The following is a 20995-nucleotide window of genomic DNA, read 5'->3' on the forward strand; positions in this document are numbered from 1 at the left end:
GGGACTCGATGGCCAAACCCGCCGCTAGCTCGACTAGCCTGACGATAGGACGAACGATGCTTTTCAGCGGCCTGTTCTTCATCGGCCTGCCAAGCATCCGAGTCGGCTCGGACGTTCGGTATTTCAGACAAACTTCTCACCATCTACTTACAATGCATTGATGCCGGGTATAGAAAGCAGGACTCTTGAGTCCTAAAGTGAAAGCATTTACATTGTCGCAGGTTCGGGAGTAGAAAGTAACGAGCTGGACCGTTGGGCCGTACTATTAAAACCACCGTTGTACCTAGGTCCTACCGTTATACCGATTACCGAAGCTGTGGATCGACGTTTTTAACAAATTCACAAGTCCTTGCAAGTTTGGTTGACCCGCGGGCGGGCTGCTGACAGACGGAGGGGACGCGGAGATAAGAGCTGAGTAGAATAGTACGTGGAATTGACTCGTGACGTGCTGCAGCGTCCGATTACTCATGTGGACGCGACGTCATGTTCTGGCTTGCTCCAGAGCTTTCGTTCAATTTTTTTTTACAGATAAGCGAGTGCCAAGACTAGGAACTTGATGTTTAGGATGACGATCAGGTAATTATACAACGAAATCCATTAGTACGTTCAGTTTAAAGATGGTGGTAGTGGTGCTCGTTCTCTATGGCGTAGCAAGGTAAGATCGAAGCGAAGCAAAGGAGGAGAGAATGGAGGAAAGAAGGATACCGCGAAATGTCAAGAAACTCCGTGTATTTTGCCAACACCAGCACCAAAACACCGTAAAGAAGACTTGTCGAAACCCAAGCTGCATCCTGAAAGACCGAACCCATTTAGTGATAATCGTACAATTCATCTTAGCCAAGTTGCCATGGCGCGGAGCGTTACGACGTAATCTCCAACTGTGTGTTCAGAAATTGGTTGATATCCTCAAAGTCATTCTTGTTATCCAAGTTCCCGTATGACCCTGGTATCAGGCACCCCATTGGCAATGGGCGGTTGAACATTGGCGACGAGACCGCGTCTTCGTATGGCAGACCATTATATTGCCCAGACATCAAGTCCATTTCGTCGTAGCCTCCAAAACCAGGGCTGGGCCACTGCGGGTTTGCTATTTGGGCGCTCTGCAGCTCAGACGGGTCGACCACTCGTGGCATGGACACGGCCGTGGTGTACATGGAGTTTGGCGATGTCATCTGCGGCGGTTCGCTCTTGGTCGCCGATTGCGGTACGTCTATTCGCAGCGTCGTGTTCGGGCTGATCGTTGTCGGAGTCTGTGGTACTGTGCGCACAGAGAAGGGATCTGACAATTGAGACGGCATGACGGGTGACTGTGGGCTCTCGGAACTGGTATCTGATGAGTCCTGGCGCTGCACGTGTCCGGCATTTTGCTTCCATAGTTCCTGCTGCATGACCTCGGCGTGTTCTTCGAACCGCTCGTGCTTGCTTGTGTCGAGAGCGCCGAGCTGCGTCAGGAGATCGTGTGTCAAGGGCTGCCCGTTGGCTTCGCATTTCAGCGGCTCGCCCGGCCATCCATCACCCTCAAGAAGGCGGCGATACAGTTCTTGCAGGCCATTGACTAGCCATGTTTGTTGTTGTTCCAGCATCTCAACATACCTAAGCAGCCGCAGTTAGCTTTGGGTATAAACTATACGCCGACAACCAGGCAATGCTCACCCCTTAGGGTACACTTTGTCATGAGCTTTCTTCCTCTCGCCGAAAACACAGAGGGTGTTGTCTGCTCGACAGCGACCGCATGGTTTGGCTCCGTCACACTGCGCCAGGTCAGCGCATCAATGGGCGCTGATCGTGGGCGGAGACGAGGCTTAGGCTTACCTTGGACTTTTTCAATCGGCAACGATCGCAAGCCTTGCATACTCGCTTGCGGACGCCGCTGTCTGAGTGCGAGTTGTCGGAGGACGGTGTTGATTGGCGCGCCGTCATTATTTTGCGTCTGTATATAGATAGAGTCGGAGCCGAGGAGTGGGGAGGGAATTCCGGCGCATAAAAGATCTCTATTGCGGCTCGATGACTTGCCCAGTCAGATTCGCAGTCACAGTCGCAATAGTTCGGTAATTGGCGATCGACGGGCAATACGTCAAGTGTATGAGTCGATGATACAAAGAGGAGCGAACCACAGGTGGGATGAGTATAGGCCGGATTGGGCGAAGGTTGCACTTTGTCGTGGTTGGGAGCTGTTTGGTCACCCAGAGTAAGAGGCCGGATCTGAAGCCAGGGAATCTCTCTGGAAGCTCGAGGAGGACTCGTTCTTTTATTATACTAGCAACGTTTCTGATTAATGCTGACTTGATTATTTAAAGCTAAGGGAAAAAAACTAAACTAAATCATTTATCAAAAGGGTAATCATTTTCTTGGTAGTCATCTTGGATTACGGTATTGAGATGCTTCCTTACGGAGATTGTGGCCCGTATTCCGTGGAGTATGTAACTGTGTATTTGCACGTATGTAATTAAGATTTTGCACCTGTGGCTGCTTATACTTCGCCTAGCAGCTTGCTTCCAAGGTCGCGAGTACCTTAATCAAGAATGCGTTGTAACAGCTCTGCAATGTCCAGCCAGAGTCTGGCACCTTCCAACAGTACTTGACGAAGTAAAGCAGTAAACTGACGTAGGACTTGGGCAGGTTAAGATGTTTTTTTTCTACTTGAAACTTTGCGGAAATTGCATTACATCGCACGGTACAGAAGACGGATCGCGGAAACATCTGTCAAAAGGAAAACAGGCTCGTCCCAGCCTAGACTCGGAGTTCGGAGAGATTCGCAGGTTCCTCATGGAGCAATTTGTCGCTCCAACTGATTATCTGATCACGCAGAGTACTTCCAAGAATAGCCGTATATCCGATCTTCATTGCTGGGAATGGGATTAGATTATTTGTTCTTAACATATTTCACTTTGCGACATTTCAGTAGGAGTGTTTCTCATACTGCACGGAACATGGCGAGCAATCAACAACAAAATAGAAGCAGAGTTGGTTGTTTGAATCATGCAATCATTTCATAAAGAGTACATAACTAATGCGCGCCGTCCAGCCTCCATCGTTTTAGTCACTAACGCTGAGGTAAATCGAGGCCTGCTGGATCTGGCAACTATGCCTCTTTTCCAATGCATAAGCGGATTTCGGCACAAGATCGGATTCTGTGTGGTCCCCATCGGCACGCCATGCCGAGCACTTGGCGGCGGGCATCATTATGTAACCATTCTGCAGGGGCCCCATGGGCACAGCAACAGCACTGAGCAACGAATATCACGTTGTATGACGATTATTTGTCCAACGGCGGCATAAACCCACCAGAACCTGCTCTGTATTATATCAGTCCTGGATAAGTCAATGAGTCTCCTGATGATGCCTGAAAGCTTGACATTCTCGACAAGTTGACCCTATGGCTTGGCAGTTGAAAGTTGCCATTTCGGCCTTCGGTTATCTTGCCTTGAGGCTCGGGACTATTCTCCGCAGACCGACCTACTCAGAGGACAAAGATAGATGCAGGTTACTTCACGGCATAAAATTTTTCATGACGTGCACTGTACCTGTGACAGTCGCTACTAGATAATAGTAGCGTAGACTCTATCAAGAAAAGTGCTTTGACTTAATTCTTGCGTCACTCGATCACTGACCGTAATTAATTCTTGTTCTTTCAGCTACAGTGTCTTAACGTTCCATCAATTGAGATACACGGAGCACTTTAGGCTTTACACTCTGCTTGGCTAGAACGGCTTAAACTAGCGCGGTTCAAAATGATCTCGGGCAGTGATCAAGGTGTTGGGTTTTACATACATCAGAATTCATATATCACCGTACCGAGTCAATGAGACGAAGTGGCTTTGATATTGATCGTGATACATCAGTCTAGAGTCCGAACAACTGAAAGCTCTCTTTCTGAACACTGAAATCAAGGTTCTATATCATGATAGCTCAGCAGCGTGGGTGCAGCGGTGGATATCACGTTCTCGAGACTTCGGTCCACACTGCGAGTTCACGTCAAAGATGCGCATACCCGTCCTTCATACGTTGCAATACTACTACGGACCTTGAAGTTGTAATGAATGAATTCACTCGGCATCTACTTGTGGTCTCGCTCTCGATATCAAATCATCGCAGAGTAGGCCTGGAGCTCGCATAAGATAGGCTACAACAGCTGGACCTATATAAAATGACTTCATGCTTCGCTCAATCCGGTTCTCAAGCGTGTCCTGGGTCTTTTCGAAATGACTATACAAGAAGGTAATTAGACAGTTGCAGAAAGTTGGTACTATGATACATGCATGTCCACCAAGCGCGACAAACGAAAGGGTATAGGGGCTATGCAATGACATGCTGGAGACGATGTTTAACAGCAGAGTCGTTTCCATCGGCTGGGAATCTCGCCTTCTGACGTGTCCGTCTCTGGTGTCCTTTCTGGATATTTTTTAACCTGCTCCTGGCCAGTATTTGCGCGCCGGCCTTTCAGCAGGCCGTGGAATATGCTCTGGCGTTGGTTTGTTTGTTTGGAGAGGTTTGCGTCGGACTCCTTCTTCGACACACCGCCAGTAGGTGTTTTCTTCAGTGAGAATCCCACATGACGGGTCGGCTTTGTCAGCTCCTGATTATATTGATGGTGTTCTCGACGAGCTTCTACAACCCGGCGAACCAAAACTAAAGAATGTCAGATTGCGCATTTCGAGAATCGGGGAGGATCCGCACGAGCAAATGTTTCTTCGATATTAACCATCTCCCGAGCACTTGTTTCCATAAACCCGCTGTTGTGTTTCCGGGCATACTCCAGGCCGTCTTTCGCGCTGATGACCCGGTTGTCCTTCAGATCGCATTTATTTCCCGCGACAATCTTCACTGGGGCAGCCATACCAAATTCTACCCCTCGTGCACTATCGCCTAGTTCTCTCATCAACCGCAAGTTGTCCTCCGCACGTTGATCGGCTTCCATCTCGATCATGTCCATGAAATAATCTAGGGCGCTTAAGGAGGACTTGCTAGTGATGTCGTAAACAAGAAGAAACGCATCCGATTTTAGGTTGGACGCTGCCCATAGTCCTCGATATTCCTCCTGGCCAGCAGTATCGGTAATGGACAAGAAATATTGTTCTCCATCGATGGTACGTGAAACAGAATACGAGTCCTCTGGCCGGGTGATGAGTATTATTGCTTGTCGGAGCGATTGGGTTTGCGTTATTTACCTATGGTAGGGTCATATCTATGAACAGGACAAGGTCAGCACGCGATCAAATAATGCTTGGATTTGGCTTACTCGTGGACCCATTCGCTGCGAACCAGCCGCAGGGTGATGGAAGACTTTCCTATTGTCGGTCAATGCCATGCGCTGACTGTTTTCAGATATATCATTCTCCACAATCAGTCATCAGATGAGACTGGGAACGTGAGAATGTCGCACAACATACCGCATCCACCGTCCCCGCAGATAGTAATTGAGATCTTGTTTGGGGCGTCTCCCATGGTGGCTATTGCGTTGAATGAGATGTACAGGTTGATCGGTGCGTCAAGCTCGAGATGACTACGGTCAGAGTAAAGACAGCACAGGGAGAAGATTCTGCTAGCACACTGGAATGAGATTGTCGCTGAAAGGATTGTCGTATGATGAAAAGCTGAAATTCCAGGGATGTCTCTGCCTAACAAAACAAACTTGCAAAAAAAGAAAGGCAGACAGCCTAATCAGCCAATATTATAACCTCTGGCAGTAAGGAGTGTATAGCATGATGAATATCGAAAGGGAGGGAAGGCTGAAAAAGATGGTGAAACAAAGAAAGTGCCCCTTGAACATTTGCTGCGATTATCGGGGAATTAGTGTTGGTGATAACGGCTGGAGATCGTCGTCCCTACTTTTTAGGAGGTACCTATAGCATGAGATCCAAGAATCAAGACTGCATTCAGCATTGTCGCGTGAGCAACGAAGAAAACACAAAGAAGGTCAATTGTATGCAGAATATATCATCCAGAAAGGCTGGGATGAGGTTGCTGTACATGCTTAGGGGGGCTGAAGAGCTTGTTGACAGCAGGCTTATTCATTGCCACTTCTTATGGAGAAATAACCAGAAATCCGAATTAGATCAAGCAGCCTGAATTGACGATCAAGTCGATTGGCAAGCGTCAGGTCCGGACTCTGTACCTTCTCCAGCTTCAGTTGACAATTCAGATCTGAAGACATCGCGACCACGTGATATCTACCTCGGCCATCATCGATCACCTCGCCGCTTCTCTCTCGCCTCCGGTCTGTGCAGCTGCAGCCAATCCCTAAGCGGCGTCTTCTTCATTGAACATTTCGATTGATGATCAATCAAATACTAAGAAAAGCTCTCCTTGCTTTCTCGACACATCAATTGCCCCAGTTTGCTCTTATTGGCAGATTCAATCGTCCCGTCATGGAGGCGGCGTTGATCGCTTCCAATCACTCCAGTACAGAACAAGACGGCATGGACGAATTCTCTGCGCCAGCTCCCAGTTGAATCTCCTACGTTGCTCGTGGTGTCGGTCACTTCAGCAGCTCAGGTTTAAAAAGACCTTGTCAATTTCCTCCCAGTGGGCCAGTGGACTTTGCTCGTCTATTTCTGCGTAGTAGGTCCTATGATTCCATCCCAGTTTAGCGTGGGATTTCCGCCTCTCGTCAATTCTTGATATCCCTTCCTTTATGGCGTTCACCTCAAACCCGTTGCGCCGTTAGTTTTCATCCTGCTTTATGTGAAATCGCGGAAGCTTCGCGGACAAGCTCCGAGCTCCCTGCATATCTCTTTGATCGGCTCGAGCGCCCCGATCCGATCGATCGATCGGCCTTTTCATCATGGCCAATCGAGATATCGACGACAGGCAGCTCTCTGCATTTCGATCTCCAGATTATAACGAGAGCAACGAAGAGAGTCATATTGCACACATGGCGACCTATACATCTTCCGTCCCGGTGGGGGATTATGCTTATCCAATGCATAATTCTATGCTTGCCTATGATACTGCCAATGAGGGTAATTCAGTGTCAGTGAGCTTAGGTTCGGAAAGTGCTTTTTCATACGATTTCGCTACCTACCCTTTACCTACAACAGCTTTAAACCACGACCTCAATCAGTTCGCTTCCCTGCATTCACACGCTCCCGGGCCTGACAATGCCTCGACATATTCCAGCGCGCAACGCCAATACTGGGCCCAACCCCATACATCAGGCAGTATGGTCCCTTCAACCCAGACTTTGCTTTCTCGCCCAGCGCAACCCTCTCGCGCCGCTGTGCCTTCAGCGGGCCAGAAATTACCACCTGGGCAGCTTCAAGACACCAACCCTTTTCCTCAAACATCGGTATCAGCGACCTCCCATCGGCCCATCCAGCCAAAATCCATGACAGGAAAGGGTAAGTATCTTCTGGCACCAGTCCACTTGCCTTTTTGACACAAGGGAACTAGGTCCCAGGTCAGAAGCTTCTAGGAGCAGCACCCCGTATCCCAATATCTATTCACGAAGTGGATATGATATGATGGGCATCTTGGTAGGTCATGGCTTCATGGTTTATCTATCTCGTTACCTTTCCTCTAACTAATATAATACATAGGCCGAGGTGGTATCGAGAGATAATCCTAGGATTGACCTTGGCCCGGTGGATCTCTCATGTGCCTTTGTACTCTGTGACCTCACAATGGAGGACAGTCCCATTGTTTACGTATCCCAAGCCTTTGAGCGGCTAACAGGGTACAATGAGAGGGAAATTGTTGGGCGCAATTGTCGCTTCCTTCAGAGTCCGGACGCCAAGGTGGAAAAAGGGGAGCCCCGGAAGTTTGTCGACTCTCATACAGTCAGCCGTTTACGCAGTGCGGTCGATCAACGTTCTGAGATTCAAGTAAGCGTCATCAATTACCGAAAAGGGGGGCAGCCATTCTTGAACCTGGTGACGATGATTCCGGTGCGCTGGAACGCTAAAGATTACTACGTGGGTTTTCAAGTCGATTTAGTCGAGCGGCCGGAGGCGGTCACACGAAGAAATCCGGGTATATCTTAACTCTCGTATCTTGGTTTGAGCTAAACTAACTAAATTGCTAGATGGGACTTACATGATAGATTACCACCGGAGCCAACTGCCTGCTTACGTCGTCCCTGCTGCGGATATGTATCGGGATGACCGTGTTCCTACCGCCATGCTTAGTCCGAGACAAGTGTCAGTCATTCTGAACGACTTTGTCAGAGGCCAGTCAGTGGCAGTAGACCTTTTCCATCATATGCTAGTCGAGAACACAGATGATCTGATTTTTGTATTGTCATTTGAGGGTGAGTTTCTCTATCTGTCGCCGTCTTGCCAAACAGTGTTGGAGTACAAGCCGAACGACCTGCGCGGAAAGACGTTATCAGCAATATGTCATCCAAGCGACATTGGTCCCGTGACTCGCGACATGCGGACTTGCACCACTGGCGACCCTATTAGCATACTATATCGTATCCGGAGAAAGGAAAGCGGTTATACCTGGTTCGAAAACCATGGAGGATGGCACATTACCCAACGAGGCCGGCAATTCATGGTCCTCGTCGGCAGACTTATCCCTATGTACTCACCTATCCAGCTTTCCAACGTTGAGAGTAGTGGGCTGGCCGAAAACGACATCTGGGCGAAGTTATCCTTGTCAGGGATCATCCTCTTCATGTCCTCGAAATCTCGCGCAGTCCTCGGCCGGCGGTCCGACGACCTTATAGGCAAACGTTTACAAGACTTTCTTGTGAGCGACAACTTCCACTCGGAACCGGCTGTCCAGCAAGCGCTTGAAACATCCCGGCATAATCAGCAAGCTACTTTCACCCACAAAATCCGCCACCGGAAGGGCCATATCATTTCTGCCCAGATCACCCTATATCCGGGAGACATAGTATATGGCGGTTCCAAACCCGCCTTCTTGATCGCACACCTCCGCTTTCCAAAGGAACTCCAGCTACAAGCATCAACTACTGAAGACCAAAGCAATAGCCAGAGTCAGAGTCAGACTTCAAGTGACACCGGCCCTGGAGACTACAAGCCACCCCAGCCCCAGCAACAGACAGCCGAATCCCATCAAAAACCGCACCCAAACTTCCCACAACCCCCCACGTCCTCCGCAACTCTAGCCGTGCCCTCATCAGCCTCACCCAACTCCACCGAGCCGCCCACTGAACTCGGCATGCACCTCTTCGAAGAACTCAACCCAACTCGCGGCTCAAACTGGCACTTTGAGCTGCGCGAGCTCGAAAAGCAGAATAGGCATTTGACCGATGAAGCGCAGCGTCTTCTTGCCCGGAGACGAAAGCGGAAGAGGAAACAAAGCGCTGCCGTTATGGAGAAGAGCTGTGCTATGTGTGGGACACGGACGACACCTGAGTGGCGGAGGGGGCCGAGTGGGAATCGGGACCTATGTAATAGCTGTGGGTTGAGATGGGCGAAGCAGGTGAGAAGCGCGAACGCGACGCATAGTCAGGGAAAGTCTGCTGGCGTGGGTTGATAATAGATGGTGCTCCTGAAACAATTAGGAAGCCGGGCCATTGCAGGAAGTATGGGTAGAGTATTGTATACTACTTGCAACTTTAAGTCTACGTTGGTAACAATTATAGTTGTCCGAAATCTCGTCACGGATAGTAATTCGTCAGACCAAGGTAGGTATATGTACTGTCGCAGCCAATACTAGTAATGATTGAAAACAAAACGCAGGGGTATAGAGGTCAGTCATTCAGTCAAGCAATCATCGTACGAAAGAATGTCACAAACCCCAGCTCAACACCCAACCCGCTAAAGATGCATTAACAATAGCCAACGAATATGTAGCAAGAAAGAGGATCAAACTTCGATATCAACTGTGATGCCTTCCCCCTCACTCGAGGTATGTTCTTCCTCCCGCTCCCTATACCCCTCGTCCCCGGTGGTAGGTTCAGAAGGAGGTCCATGGCCGCCATCATCAGTAGAAGTCTCTGTTAAGACTCCCTTGCGGAGACGTTGTCGATCCAACTGCGCACGGAGCCGTTTATTCTCGGCATCGCGCTCCTCCAGGCGTCTCCGTGCGCCATTACGGTCTAAAAGGCGCGCTTCCCGTTCTGCTTTGAGCCTCCGTTCCAGCTCGTGCAGACGCTTTATCCATACTTCTTGATTGCCGTGATTATCTGATGGTTTGAATTGCCGTGGGCGAGTGACGGCACCGACGGTTTCTGCAAGATTTGTCATTTGGGCTGGTTGGGAAATGCTGGATCTTGCAGGTGATGATTCGGCTGCTGTGTTGGCGCGTACTAGCGAGCCGCGTTCTGCCATGTCAATAGTGGATGACTGCGGCGAGCCTGCCACGCCAGCTGTCGTGCTGCGGCTGCGCGGGTGGTTTTGAAGTAAGTTGAGTTCGGCCTTCAGCAGTCGGTTTTCGCCGCGAAGTTTGGATAACTCCGGCGAGAGCCCCGTCTGGTTTCGAGTCTGTAACTGGGCGCGCATGTTCATTGTAGTCTCCTCCAACCGGTCTAGCTTCTTGATCCGCAAACTAAACGCGTGCTCAAGGGTTTGATATTGCTTTGTCAAGTTGCGCTCCACATCCTTGACGCGGGTCTTGAAGCTTGATATCACGTTCTCCAGCGTCTTGACCGCGAGAAGGAGATTGCGGCTAAACCCTGGCCAAAACAGGATATTGCCGATAACTTCCTGGCTTGGCAGGTTGCCGTTGATCAGGCTGTTAGAATGAGCCCAGTCTGGCCCACACATGCCGGACAGGCGCTTCCAGATAGTCAGCAGCATGGAATTCCGCTCATTGAGCTGCTCCCGAAACTGTTGCTCAAGGCTGGTAAAACGCTTACGATCTTGACTTCTTGCATTTTCGAGCTCCAGGATACGGGAGTTGTTCTGCGTGATGGTACGAGATGCCTGATGGTGAGATTTGAGCGCTTGTTCGAATGACTGCTTGTCTGCGCGACGAGCCTGTCGTTCGCGTTCAAGCAATTCAGACAGTTTCCGGGACTCTAGTCCATGGCTCTCGAGTAGCGCGTCGCGGTTTCGTAACAATGTTTCTTTTTCATCCAGCGTAGAGCGCGTGCTCTCGAGCTCCAGCGCGGTGCTTTCGAGCTCCTTTTGTAATTTCATGATGTTGGCGATCAAGCTGGACCGACTGCCCGTCAGGTCACCAAGAGTTTCTCGCAGGTTGTTCTCCAGATCAGTGAGCCGGTCCTTCCAGGTATTCGTCTCGATTTCTTGCGCCGAAAGGTTCTTCTTCAATTTACGGCATTCTTCCTTGGCGGCGGACACCTCCCGATTTAGCTCGTTCATGATCCGCTGTACCTCTTGCTTTTCCTTGCTTCCAACAACTTCGCGCTGATATCTTTCCTCAGCTAGACGTCCCTCGAGTTCCTTCGTCTTGTCCTTTTCACTCTGAAGACTCATTCGATAGGTCTTGAGCTCAGACTCTAGGTCGCCAATCTTGATCTTGTCGCCATCTTGTTCCTCTCGGAGAAACGCAATCTCATTTTGGCTCGACTCAATTTGAACAGTGAGTCGTTGGACTTTGGAATTGGCCTCGTACAAGCTCTTCTCCAAAGATTCCATCTCTTCATTGCACTGCTCGAGCTCCTGTTGTACAGCCTTGTAGCGCTGCAGATTATTCTGTGCATCCTCTTCTAGTCGAATAATGCCTTCGCTGGCAGAGCGCATCTCTGCCTGCAGCGCTCTTAGGTTGTCATCCTGCGTTCGTAGGTCTTCCGTTAGGCGTTGACACTCCTCGATCTTTTGATCCAGTTCGTCACCTAGAGCGTCCAACTCTTCCTGGGCTTCCGCTCTCAATTCTTGGAAAGCAGCGTCCCGTTCCTCAGCTACCTGCATTGCCTGGTCGCGTTCCTGCTGAAGAGTTTGTATATCTTCCTCAGCTTGCTCTACGTCAGCTGAGTAAGCTTTATCTAGCTCCTCGAGTTCCTGTCTGATAGCTTGATTTTCTAATTTCAGTGCAGAGACTTGGTCCCGGAGTTGCCCGTTTCGAAGTTCCCAGTCTTCACGCTCCGCGTCGTCGATCGGTGACTGTCCAGTCCGGTCACTGATGCTGGAAGATGGCCGCCCTTGTGCCCTGGAAGCAGACCGATCTAGTATGCTGTCACCGGCAATCGATCGATCACGACGTTGTCCGAGTTTGAGTTCCTCAATCTCTTGGTATAAGCGTTCTTTCTCTCGGTTTCGCGAGGTCAGCATTGAGGTCTGCGCGCTGACCTCTCTCCGCAACTCTGCGTTCTCCTGTTTCAGCAATTCAAATTCCATTACGAGAGTGGAACTTGAGGAGCTTCCGGCAGCAGTATTGCGGTACAGTTCTCTGTCCGAAACGGCCGAATGCGACGCCAGTGAGTCACCACGATTACGCTGTCCTGACCTCAAAGGCGCCGCGGGAGCTATGGCGTAGGTCGCCTCGCTCCTGACACGCATCAGTTCTTCTCGTAATCTCTTGTTTTCCTCATCAGCCTGTTCGCGAGCTGCAGTTTCTGCATCGAGCATGTCTTTCCACATATCCTAGAAAGTATGTCAGCGAAGCTCCTGTAGCTACTAATCTCGACTTACTCTCTCCTCTCTTGCTCCAGAATCCGATCCGGTTGGCCTGCCGTCATTCAGGGATTTCAGCATCTCTGCCAGTCTCCGTTTCTCGCTTTCCCTCGCGATACTCTCAGACCTTAGTCGTTCTATCTCAAGCTCATACGTCTCCACTCTTTCACGCAAAAATAGCAACTCCTCATCCTGAGCGTGGTCACGGTCTTCTTCATCGGAGCCGCCTTCCGGGTCATGGTTTAGCATCGACTCCTTATCCGACTGCTGGTCTTTAAGTTGCTTCTCCAAATCGCGAATCTTTCGCTTCAACCCTTGATTATCCTTCTGTAGCTTCAACTTATCCGATTTCAACTCAACGTTTTCTGATATCATCTCTTTGATGCCTTCCTCAGAACGGCGGTTCAGCGCTTCATTCAGGAAATGTATCCGCATCTTCAAGTCAAAGTTCTCTTTTGAGAGGCGGTCGATCGTACTACTTTGCTCTTTTAGAGTCATGGATCTGCCACTGCGAGCAAAACCCGGGGTCATCCCAGCTCCCCGTTTGTCTGGTGACAGTCCGCTCCCAAAGTCTTCACGAAACTGCTTCACAAAAGCGCTAGGGATCTGGACATCTTTGATTCGTTCTGCAATTGCCGTGTCGGTCGGAAAAGCCTGTTCAGCCTTGGGCGTCATTGGCCCAGAAGTATCATCAACAGGCTCTGCCGGCGATTGCTGCTCGGGCTGTTTCTGGTGAGACGAAGCGGGGCGCGATTGTCCTTCTTCTTCGTCAAGAGGGGGGAGATTGTTCTCCGTAGTTCCACTCATATCCCGTCTACTCATAACGTTTTCGTCGCTGTATCCCGAGATCCCAGACGCCATACTTCCCAAGCTCACAGATCTGGCCAAGTTGTTACGGCGGGATCCCGCAGTCGAATTTCCAGGGGCAGCACCTCCGGATTGAAGCGCAAAGTCAGCGGCGCCTAACGTTGCATCACTGTTGGTCATTTCAGTGGCATTGCTTGTCGCAGAAGAGTACGAGAGACGATGTGCGGATTGGCGACTAGTCAAATACTTGGGGCGGCTACTCCTTCGGCTACCTCTGCGAGATGCGGCGTCCGCATCGCTGGCATTGCCGTCACTAAATAGTTTGGTGTGCGTTTCAGATGTGGGTTGGAACTCCTGGGCTGACTGTAGTGACTGGTTGGCGCTTTCGATTGAACCTTGATCGACTGAGTAGTCTTGAGAAAACTGACTGGACTCTTTGGCGCTTTCGGGAAATGTAGATTGATTCCGGCTCCCCATGCGAGCTGCCGCGGCGGCCGCCGGCGACGATGGAAGTGCTTCCAGCATCGTAGTATTGCCTACATATTGTTCTGCCCCAGCCGCCGGCGTCCCCACCGGGTTGATTGTGTAGTCTTCCGTAGGTCCCAGACGAGGGCTGCGAGGAATGAGAACTCCATCATTTGTCGATGTTATGTCATGGCTGAACTCATCCGGACCCGGCCAGGCTGGTTCTGTGAAGTCTAGGGCGTGTTCACTCGGCACGCCAACAACGTAGGTGTCGTCTGCACCAGCCGTTCGATTCGCAGCAGCAACTTCTAGAGTCGAAGGCTCTGGTAAAAAGCTGGACTCCATTTCGGCCAATTTCTTCTTCATCTCGGTCTCTAGGAAGGTCTGGTTATCCGCGCTGTCGTGATCGCTGCGTTCTTCAAGACTACTATCATCCTGGTCAGGTAAAGGAGGTAGCAGGTCGAGACTGTGTTCTGTGTCGTCGAGTTCTTGATGCTCATCGATTGCGACCGTATCTCCTTCGTCGTCATAATCGTGATCCATGGTGGGAGTTGCGGCCTGCGATGTGTTGTGACGACGATCATCTCCGCCGTTTGCGGTCGCATTCATTATTGTTTGTGGTAATTCTCGCCGCGTATCCTCCACCATAGAATCCAATGGGTGGCAAAATTCCTCGTCTGTGTCCAAGGAATCGTCAGGCTCTGTGATTTCGGTACCAGTGAATGAGAAAAATAACGACCGGCGCCCTTGATGCGCGTTGTTGGCGGGCGCGTTGGGTTGGGGTGAGGTCGACATGGTTACGGAGCAGAAAGCGTCAGACAATAATAATACCCTACCTAGTCTCCAAACGGTTAGCCTGGGTTCCCAAGCTGTTCTGATTTCTCCACATTGTTCTCTCAGCATCACTTAACTGCCGAATCATGAATAGGCGGCCGTGGAGCGTGAGACAGCTTCGACTTACCCACTGACGTAGCCGCGCAGCAGGGAGTCTAGCCCTTCTTGCAGGCTAGACTGCAGCTAGCAGCCGACTTATAATTGCTGTTGATGGGAAGCAGTCAAGAATAGTGGCATGAACAGCAAATATATGGAAAGGGAGGGACAACCGAGGCCAGGGATGTTTGTTGTGATGATAAATCTTCGCTGAGAGCGAGCCAAGGTGGCGGCTTGCCTGTGTCCACGGAACCTGCCGCGACTTGTTAATGTGACCGGTCTACTGCATGAATAAAGCATTATTTACTTATGTAGTAAATATCAAGGGACTATCTCATCTCACAATCAAGCAGTCGTTCCTCTTATTCACATAATATCGTCAAAGCCTAAACACGGCACAAAGGAGAGACGATGATCAATAAACGCCCAAATCATAAGAAATATGTACCTCAGTCATGCGAAATTTAGGGGCAAACTGAGTTCTCGAAGAATATAATACAGTAGATTGTGCCAGTGAGATTTCTGCGAGGCCCGGAAGGCCCGACAGGACAGAAATTGGAGAGGGAGAGCATCTGAGAGGCTCACGACTCGGCAGGTTTGGCTTCATCCTCCCGGTCAGCGAGTATTTTGTTCTTTGCATCAATTGCGCTTTGAAGGGAGTCAATGTAAGTACGGAATTTCACAATTTCTCGCAGCAAGTACGATGACTTCCGCTCCCAATTGGCCATGGATTTTGCCGCATTCGGATGCCGTGGTGAAAACGCAAGCACCATCGCTGGTCGAAGTTCGTTATGCCGTTGCAGCTCGTCCTCGACGTTCTTGACATATGTTTGCAGTGACTTCAATTGATCAGCTTCGTTGAGGTTGGCGGCCATCATACTTTGCTGCGGCGGAGTCCAGTCACTAATGTGCACCCTATCCGCGGGCAACTTGGGCCGGACAACCTGTTGGTCGATAGAGCTCCGAATAGAACTTTGAAGGCTAGGTCTCGGTCCTGGCCCAGATGAAGACGGTGGTGACCTAGACTCTGGATTAATCAACGCACTGTTGATAATCGCGTCGCTCCATCCGTACTCAATGTTGCTAATACCACCGATAAGTGGCTCCTTAGATAATCTGGCGCTCCAGTAGTTTGCACTAGAGACAAACTCCCGGACGATTTCCGGTGTGCCTGCTTGGAAAAGGTGTACTGCACCAGTTGGTAGACTCAGGGCCCAGACATGCGGACGGGACTTTGAGTAGCCTGGAGGCGGAAGCGCACTGGCAATGGATTGACGCAAGAGGAATTTCCAGATTTCTTCGGCGTTCTCGGTCCAATTACCTCCACCCACGACAACACCACCGGGCGAGCGTTGCTTGGACTTTTGCCTTATAGTTTTTGATGCATTGAATGAGAAAAGGCGCATCCAACCCTGTTGAATGACAGCGAAACAATCATTCCAGTTGCGGTCCTTCGCCCGCTTATCAACGGAATCCAGATGATGCTTATGTTTCAAGTTTCCCTCTTTGGCCCATGGCGCACCAGCGAGCTCCAAGGTTTCGTCCTCGAGAAGCTGACCAGTCCGCTCAAATTCCTCATTGCTGGCAATAGAATGCGCGGAATCCTCGCGAATAATTGCCTGACTGAGAGCGTTGGCGAAGCCTATAGACTGTTGATAATCTGCATGTGGATATCCAGATGCAAATGAGTCAACAGAAGCCGATGTCAGCTTTCCTAAAGAGTACTTGCTCCAAGTACTGGATCCAGATGGACTCCACAGGGATGACTGATCATCTAAGCTTGTTCTGCTAGAGCCAAGAGTAGAAGGAGGGTATAGCCGCGCTCGTGAACGAGGCTTGGAAGACCAACGTGCGGTACCAAAGCGAGAGTCAGCAGAACGACCGCGCGGGAAGATGTCGGAGCCACTCTTGCTGACGGTACTGGGGCTTCTGCGAAGGCCATACGGCCCGGAGTTAGGGTTTAACATTGCACTCGATGCCGTGCGAGGCACGTCTCTGTCCGTTTGGGCTCCGAGAAGTGGAAGCCTTTGTTTATGGATCGATGAGTAGAAACCTCGGAGGACTGCTTCTACCTGCTGCTCCCAGGCTTTCGTTGTCCCGTGGAACGGGACGTTGACGAGCGGACCAACCTCGTCCTCTGCGTCATTTGCCATTTTCGCGCCTAAATCTGTTCGAGACAAGCGATTCACCAATTTTGCAGGAGTAGTAGCGGGCTTGTCTGTCTTGTCCGCTGTGGCATTGCTTGATTCCGACTCCTCGGGAGGAAATGTCGCAGACCTAGAAGACGGAAGGCCAGAGTTCAAGTTCGAAGTGGCACATTTGTTGTCAATGTCGTCTGGGGCAGCTTCAGCAGCCACCCGTTGGATTGTGGGCATTGTATTGCGAACGAATTGGGATTTGGTCATCTTCTGCTCGATATCTGCAAGGTGCAAATCGGTATTCAACAAGAGCAGGGAATAACATATTGTGTGTACGACATCTAAACTTGGGTCAATTCTGGGTAGCATGAACATGAGAAGCATCAACTTACCAGCCGCCTTGAAGCCATGCTGTGGATTACATTGGCACCATCTTTTAGAAAAGGCATCCAGAACACGGTCTACTTGTTGGGTCTCTCCTTTTAGCAGTAACCTGAGACATAATCCTCGAAGGGCTGTGAGAATGTTCATGTTAGACCAGTCAAACAGGGCCATATATGCTTCGCGGATCTTGGCATGATCCGGACTACCAAGCCAAGCAGCGGCTGGTTCGTTCCCAATAAACTCATCCTGGCTATCAAACAGCCTCCGCGCTAGTTGTTCTTCTTTGCTGCTAGGCAATTCCGATGACACATCAGCGGGATGATCAGCGTTATCTTCAGCGTGTTTCCACTCAGATACTTGCGGAACAATGGGGGTATTGCTGGCGGTTTGATAGTCGGAAGTCTCGGAAGCTGAGAATTGGCAAGACTCCTTGCCGATGACTGGAGAAGGCAATTTGCTGGGCGAATCCAAGTCATCATTCCATATGGTCGCATCATAAATGTCTCTATCTTTCAAATTCTTTGCTGGAGTCGAAGTTGAATCATTCTCCGGTGTCTCAATAGCGGGAAGGTTGGCGGATTGAATAGAAGAGCGTTCCGCAACAGGAGATAACGAGGTAGGGCGCAGATTCTCTAATATCATAAGCTTGTCTCTGGATGTTTCAGCTTGTTTCATCTCCACGGATATTGCCTCACTGGGTTCCGCCTCAGGACCATCCCTTGTTCGCCGGCGAGAGGAGCGAGGTGGAACCGGCGGTGTGTCTTCCAGCTTGTTTGATTGAAGAGGAGGCTCTTCATCGCCGCTGCTAGTTCCCAAGAAAGAAGTATCATGTGCATGACTGGCGGAGCTCGCAGGGTAAAGACTATACTTGGCCTTGGGACCGTTGTGGACATTCAGAGAGTTGCCCTTCTCCTTGCGCCTCAGCACATCGTCCGGTTTCTTGTTGTCGGGGTCATTAGCCGCAGTGCTCCAATCTGAAGATTCGGTAGAATAGTCAACTGCAGGTGTGCTTTGGTTAGGAGTAGCATCGGCAAGATATGGATTCATAAGCTTCCTCAGGCTGCTAACTGGGCTGGGTTCTGGTTTCAATATACCCCCGGCCTTGGGCCCAAGATTTTGGGGAAGGATGATCGGGGGCGGGACATTCTCCGTCACCGACTTCTTCCGTCGGCGGAAAAATGATGACTTCTTGTTCACCACTTGGGCACCTTCACGGGGTGTGTGGGTGCCGGCCGTGCCAGTCTTCTGCGATTGAGTCCGTGCTCTTGGGCTGGCGCTCGCTCCACTCATATTCTTCAGCTCGTGCTCCTTGGAAGGTGGGTAATCCGCTAGGCTGTCAAAAGGCATGTTACCAGGAGCCCTCGAGGATCCGAAGACACGCCGAAAGAATCCTGGGCGCTCCTTGCTTGGGGTCGGTTCTGGGATAGGGAATGTTGGCTTGTTGAATGATATTGTTGGACTCGGCGCTGGCGGATCTAGCGAAGCTGCTATATTCGGCGGAGGCTCTAGATCAGCGTCGTTGAGAAGTGCAAAATCATGATCCCGAGCCCTCATGGCTGCTGTGCCAAGGTTCTCAGGGCGAGGATTTCGCGATTGGTTAATCCGCGAAGATTTAAGGCTGTCCCGTCGTGATGCCACTGGAGTGCGCGATGACTGGGCTTTTGGCGTTTTATTAAATTCTTGCGACGCTGCGTGGTTTTTCCTCGGGCCAGCGGGAATGCTGGGCGTGGGCGCCGCATCCATGCCGTCGTATCCCATCGAATCAAAGTCCGGAGAGAAACCTTGTGAATTTATGAATGGTTTTCTTGCGCCCATGTCAAAGCTCGCTGATCGCCTCTCGCTGGTCGGGTCTACCTGGCGTCTTGAGAAAGAAGAGCCGAAATCCAAGTTGGATGACGCACTGCCCTTGCTGCTTTTCCTTCCGGCGCGAGTTGCGGGTGCAGTAGCACTGGTCCGGTAGTCAATGTGAGAGCCGGAACCGTCACGACTCCGCGTGCTCTCGATCCTTCTTACACCCGTATTGTAATTTGAGCTGCTATTACTCCGGCGTCCTCTCGCGAGCTGTGACGCGTACCGACTGGCGCCCTCATCATATCCGTACTCCACATCTGACGAGAGTGAGGACGAAAATGTATGGCCCCTGTATCGGCGCTGTGCGATCGAATCCTGAGATGCTCGGGAGTATTTAGGGGACTCGAATGCCGAACTGAAGAGACGGTAGTCATCCAAAGCATTGCCGGACGAGAACTGATCTAGGGAGAGCAGCATGTTGTCGACGATGGATGTGCGAGCGGCATGCCCGGGGGACAGCGACAGATCATGGGGATCTCGCTCGTCGCCAGAGTCGTAGCTGTCGTTTGCATTATCATTGAAATCATCGAGGAAGGTCTCACGGACAGAGGGCCGCGGCTGACGACCTCTCTTGACTTTGTAGCTGGAAGTACTTGGAGGTGTTCGGGGAGGGGAAATAGTGTCTGAGTCAGGGTGCTGAGATGTCGTTTTGAGGCCGCCCGATTGCGTTGATCGACTCATGGCTAACGAGTGGTATTTTCCAATGGATTCGGCATCGAACAAGGGTGAGGAATCGTAGTTTCCGAAATTCGTCGCCAGGACAGGATTGTAGAAATCATAGATGCAGTATTCAAGATTTTGGGCTTAATTATATGCTGGTAAAAGCGAAACGAGCAACTAGGACTTTGTATCACCTGGGCATGGTGTGAAGGGGGAGGGCCACGATGCTCTGCAGTGTAATGCGCAAGGGGGGAGATGTTATCCTCGAGAGCTGCCTCAGATGAAGAATTTGGGCGATAATAGAATCAATTGAATTGGATTTTCGTTTTCCTGTATTACTTAATGCGAGTCTATCGATCAGCAACCCAAAGAGCAAAAGTAACGACCAGCGAGACGAACCAACCTTGAAGAAGGCAGGGACAGGAACCGGGTAGTAGATAACCACGGCTCGCGGAAGGAGAGAGTGCAGTTCTCCAGGAACGCTACCAGGAGTCTGGACGCAGCGAGCGAAGGACAGGAGTTTGGATATGTAAACGCAGAAAAAGAACAACCGGGATGATGGAGGTGGTGGAGAGAGTGGAGAGGAATGTGAATGGGGGACCGGATGGGCTTAAAAAGCAATATCGTTTCCGAGAGTCTGAGGAACCAATCCATGATGCAAAAGGCGATAGTTCCGCTTAGCGTCTCTACCAGCTGGCACGGCTAGACCGTCCCCGGCTTAGACGCTGTCCGTCAGGGGCAAAGTCGATGGGAGGGAGCATCGTCTGGTGCGTCAGTTTACGAGATTTTGCATAGCTTCCTACGGTTGGAGATTCCAAGCCGTTTCATCCAGTTTCTTCGCGAAACCCATGAAGTTGAACGGCCCATGAAGCCATGCCGCTTGTCAATAATGGTTATTACTGTACACCTGAATTTCGAGCTGGACGCTAATCACACCGGCAGCTGAGCAGACAACCCGATTCTTATCAGGATCATCCAAAATTACTGACGTGTCTTAATTGTATCCAGCTTTCGAGACTATTCGGCTTTCTCATTGATAGGGTCGACTCAATCCACACTGTTAATTCGACACCATTGTCGGCAGTCACTGGTCAACTTTCCACTTGGTTCAACTTCACCAAGATCTATCATCGGCGGAGTCCATCAGTCCGTTTGTCTGGAGCCACTAAAGGTGTCTTGGCAGACTGGACTTTGTGAAGTTCTGACACTCCATAATTAATCCTTGAACCGGAGAGGAATGCAACGTGAGACATGAGAATTGACATAGGACGCCGA

At 50.6% G+C, this 20995-nt stretch overlaps 4 protein-coding genes across 4 annotated transcripts; 1 reads left to right on the plus strand and 3 right to left on the minus strand.

The window, feature by feature from the left end:
• Positions 1–501: 501 nt before the first annotated feature.
• Positions 502–2020, minus strand: BDW70DRAFT_112148 (Zn(II)2Cys6 transcription factor domain-containing protein). The gene is made up of 3 exons (XM_073734565.1): positions 1813–2020; positions 1654–1751; positions 502–1593 (listed from the first exon to the last, which is right to left on the minus strand). The coding sequence occupies exons 1-3, from the start codon at positions 1918–1920 to the stop codon at positions 861–863; spliced, it is 939 nt and encodes a 312-aa protein (XP_073592178.1). The 5' UTR covers positions 1921–2020; the 3' UTR covers positions 502–860.
• A 2200-nt stretch (positions 2021–4220) lies between these two features.
• On the minus strand, positions 4221–5647 carry BDW70DRAFT_112164 (putative RAS small monomeric GTPase). Its single transcript, XM_073734566.1, has 5 exons — positions 5391–5647; positions 5240–5288; positions 5169–5185; positions 4678–5112; positions 4221–4629 (listed from the first exon to the last, which is right to left on the minus strand). Exons 1-5 carry the CDS (start codon positions 5443–5445, stop codon positions 4325–4327), a joined length of 861 nt encoding a protein of 286 aa, XP_073592179.1. The 5' UTR covers positions 5446–5647; the 3' UTR covers positions 4221–4324.
• Positions 5648–6196: 549 nt separating this feature from the next.
• Positions 6197–9565, plus strand: lreA (GATA transcription factor LreA). The gene is made up of 4 exons (XM_073738096.1): positions 6197–7340; positions 7393–7475; positions 7539–7971; positions 8024–9565. Exons 1-4 carry the CDS (start codon positions 6785–6787, stop codon positions 9442–9444), a joined length of 2493 nt encoding a protein of 830 aa, XP_073592180.1. The 5' UTR covers positions 6197–6784; the 3' UTR covers positions 9445–9565.
• Positions 9566–15268: 5703 nt separating this feature from the next.
• Positions 15269–19825, minus strand: BDW70DRAFT_171408 (Sec7 domain protein; the record flags this gene model as incomplete). Its single annotated transcript, XM_073743212.1, has 2 exons — positions 17218–19825; positions 15269–17166 (listed from the first exon to the last, which is right to left on the minus strand). Exons 1-2 carry the CDS (start codon positions 19739–19741, stop codon positions 15269–15271), a joined length of 4422 nt encoding a protein of 1473 aa, XP_073592181.1. The 5' UTR covers positions 19742–19825.
• Between the last annotated feature and the right edge of the window lie 1170 nt (positions 19826–20995).

The sequence above is a fragment of the Aspergillus foveolatus genome, assembly GCF_047715535.1.
Source record: "Aspergillus foveolatus strain CBS 279.81 unplaced genomic scaffold BDW70scaffold_73, whole genome shotgun sequence".
Lineage (NCBI taxonomy): Eukaryota > Fungi > Ascomycota > Eurotiomycetes > Eurotiales > Aspergillaceae > Aspergillus > Aspergillus foveolatus.

Excerpts from the sequence above, each read along its gene's own strand:
- BDW70DRAFT_112148 (XM_073734565.1), bottom strand. The coding sequence starts at position 1,920 with ATGACGGCGCGCCAATCAACACCGTCCTCCGACAACTCGCACTCAGAC. Across the intron at positions 1,752-1,812 it reads GCCGATTGAAAAAGTCCAAG|TGTGACGGAGCCAAACCATG; the intron begins GTAAGCCTAAGC and ends GACCTGGCGCAG. Across the intron at positions 1,594-1,653 it reads GACAAAGTGTACCCTAAGGG|GTATGTTGAGATGCTGGAAC; the intron begins GTGAGCATTGCC and ends GCGGCTGCTTAG.
- BDW70DRAFT_112164 (XM_073734566.1), bottom strand. The coding sequence starts at position 5,445 with ATGGGAGACGCCCCAAACAAGATCTCAATTACTATCTGCGGGGACGGT. Across the intron at positions 5,289-5,390 it reads CTGCGGGGACGGTGGATGCG|GAAAGTCTTCCATCACCCTG; the intron begins GTATGTTGTGCG and ends GACCGACAATAG. Across the intron at positions 4,630-4,677 it reads TATCGAAGAAACATTTGCTC|TTTTGGTTCGCCGGGTTGTA; the intron begins GTGCGGATCCTC and ends GACATTCTTTAG.
- lreA (XM_073738096.1), top strand. The coding sequence starts at position 6,785 with ATGGCCAATCGAGATATCGACGACAGGCAGCTCTCTGCATTTCGATCT. Across the intron at positions 7,341-7,392 it reads AAAATCCATGACAGGAAAGG|GTCCCAGGTCAGAAGCTTCT; the intron begins GTAAGTATCTTC and ends CAAGGGAACTAG. Across the intron at positions 7,476-7,538 it reads ATGATATGATGGGCATCTTG|GCCGAGGTGGTATCGAGAGA; the intron begins GTAGGTCATGGC and ends TATAATACATAG.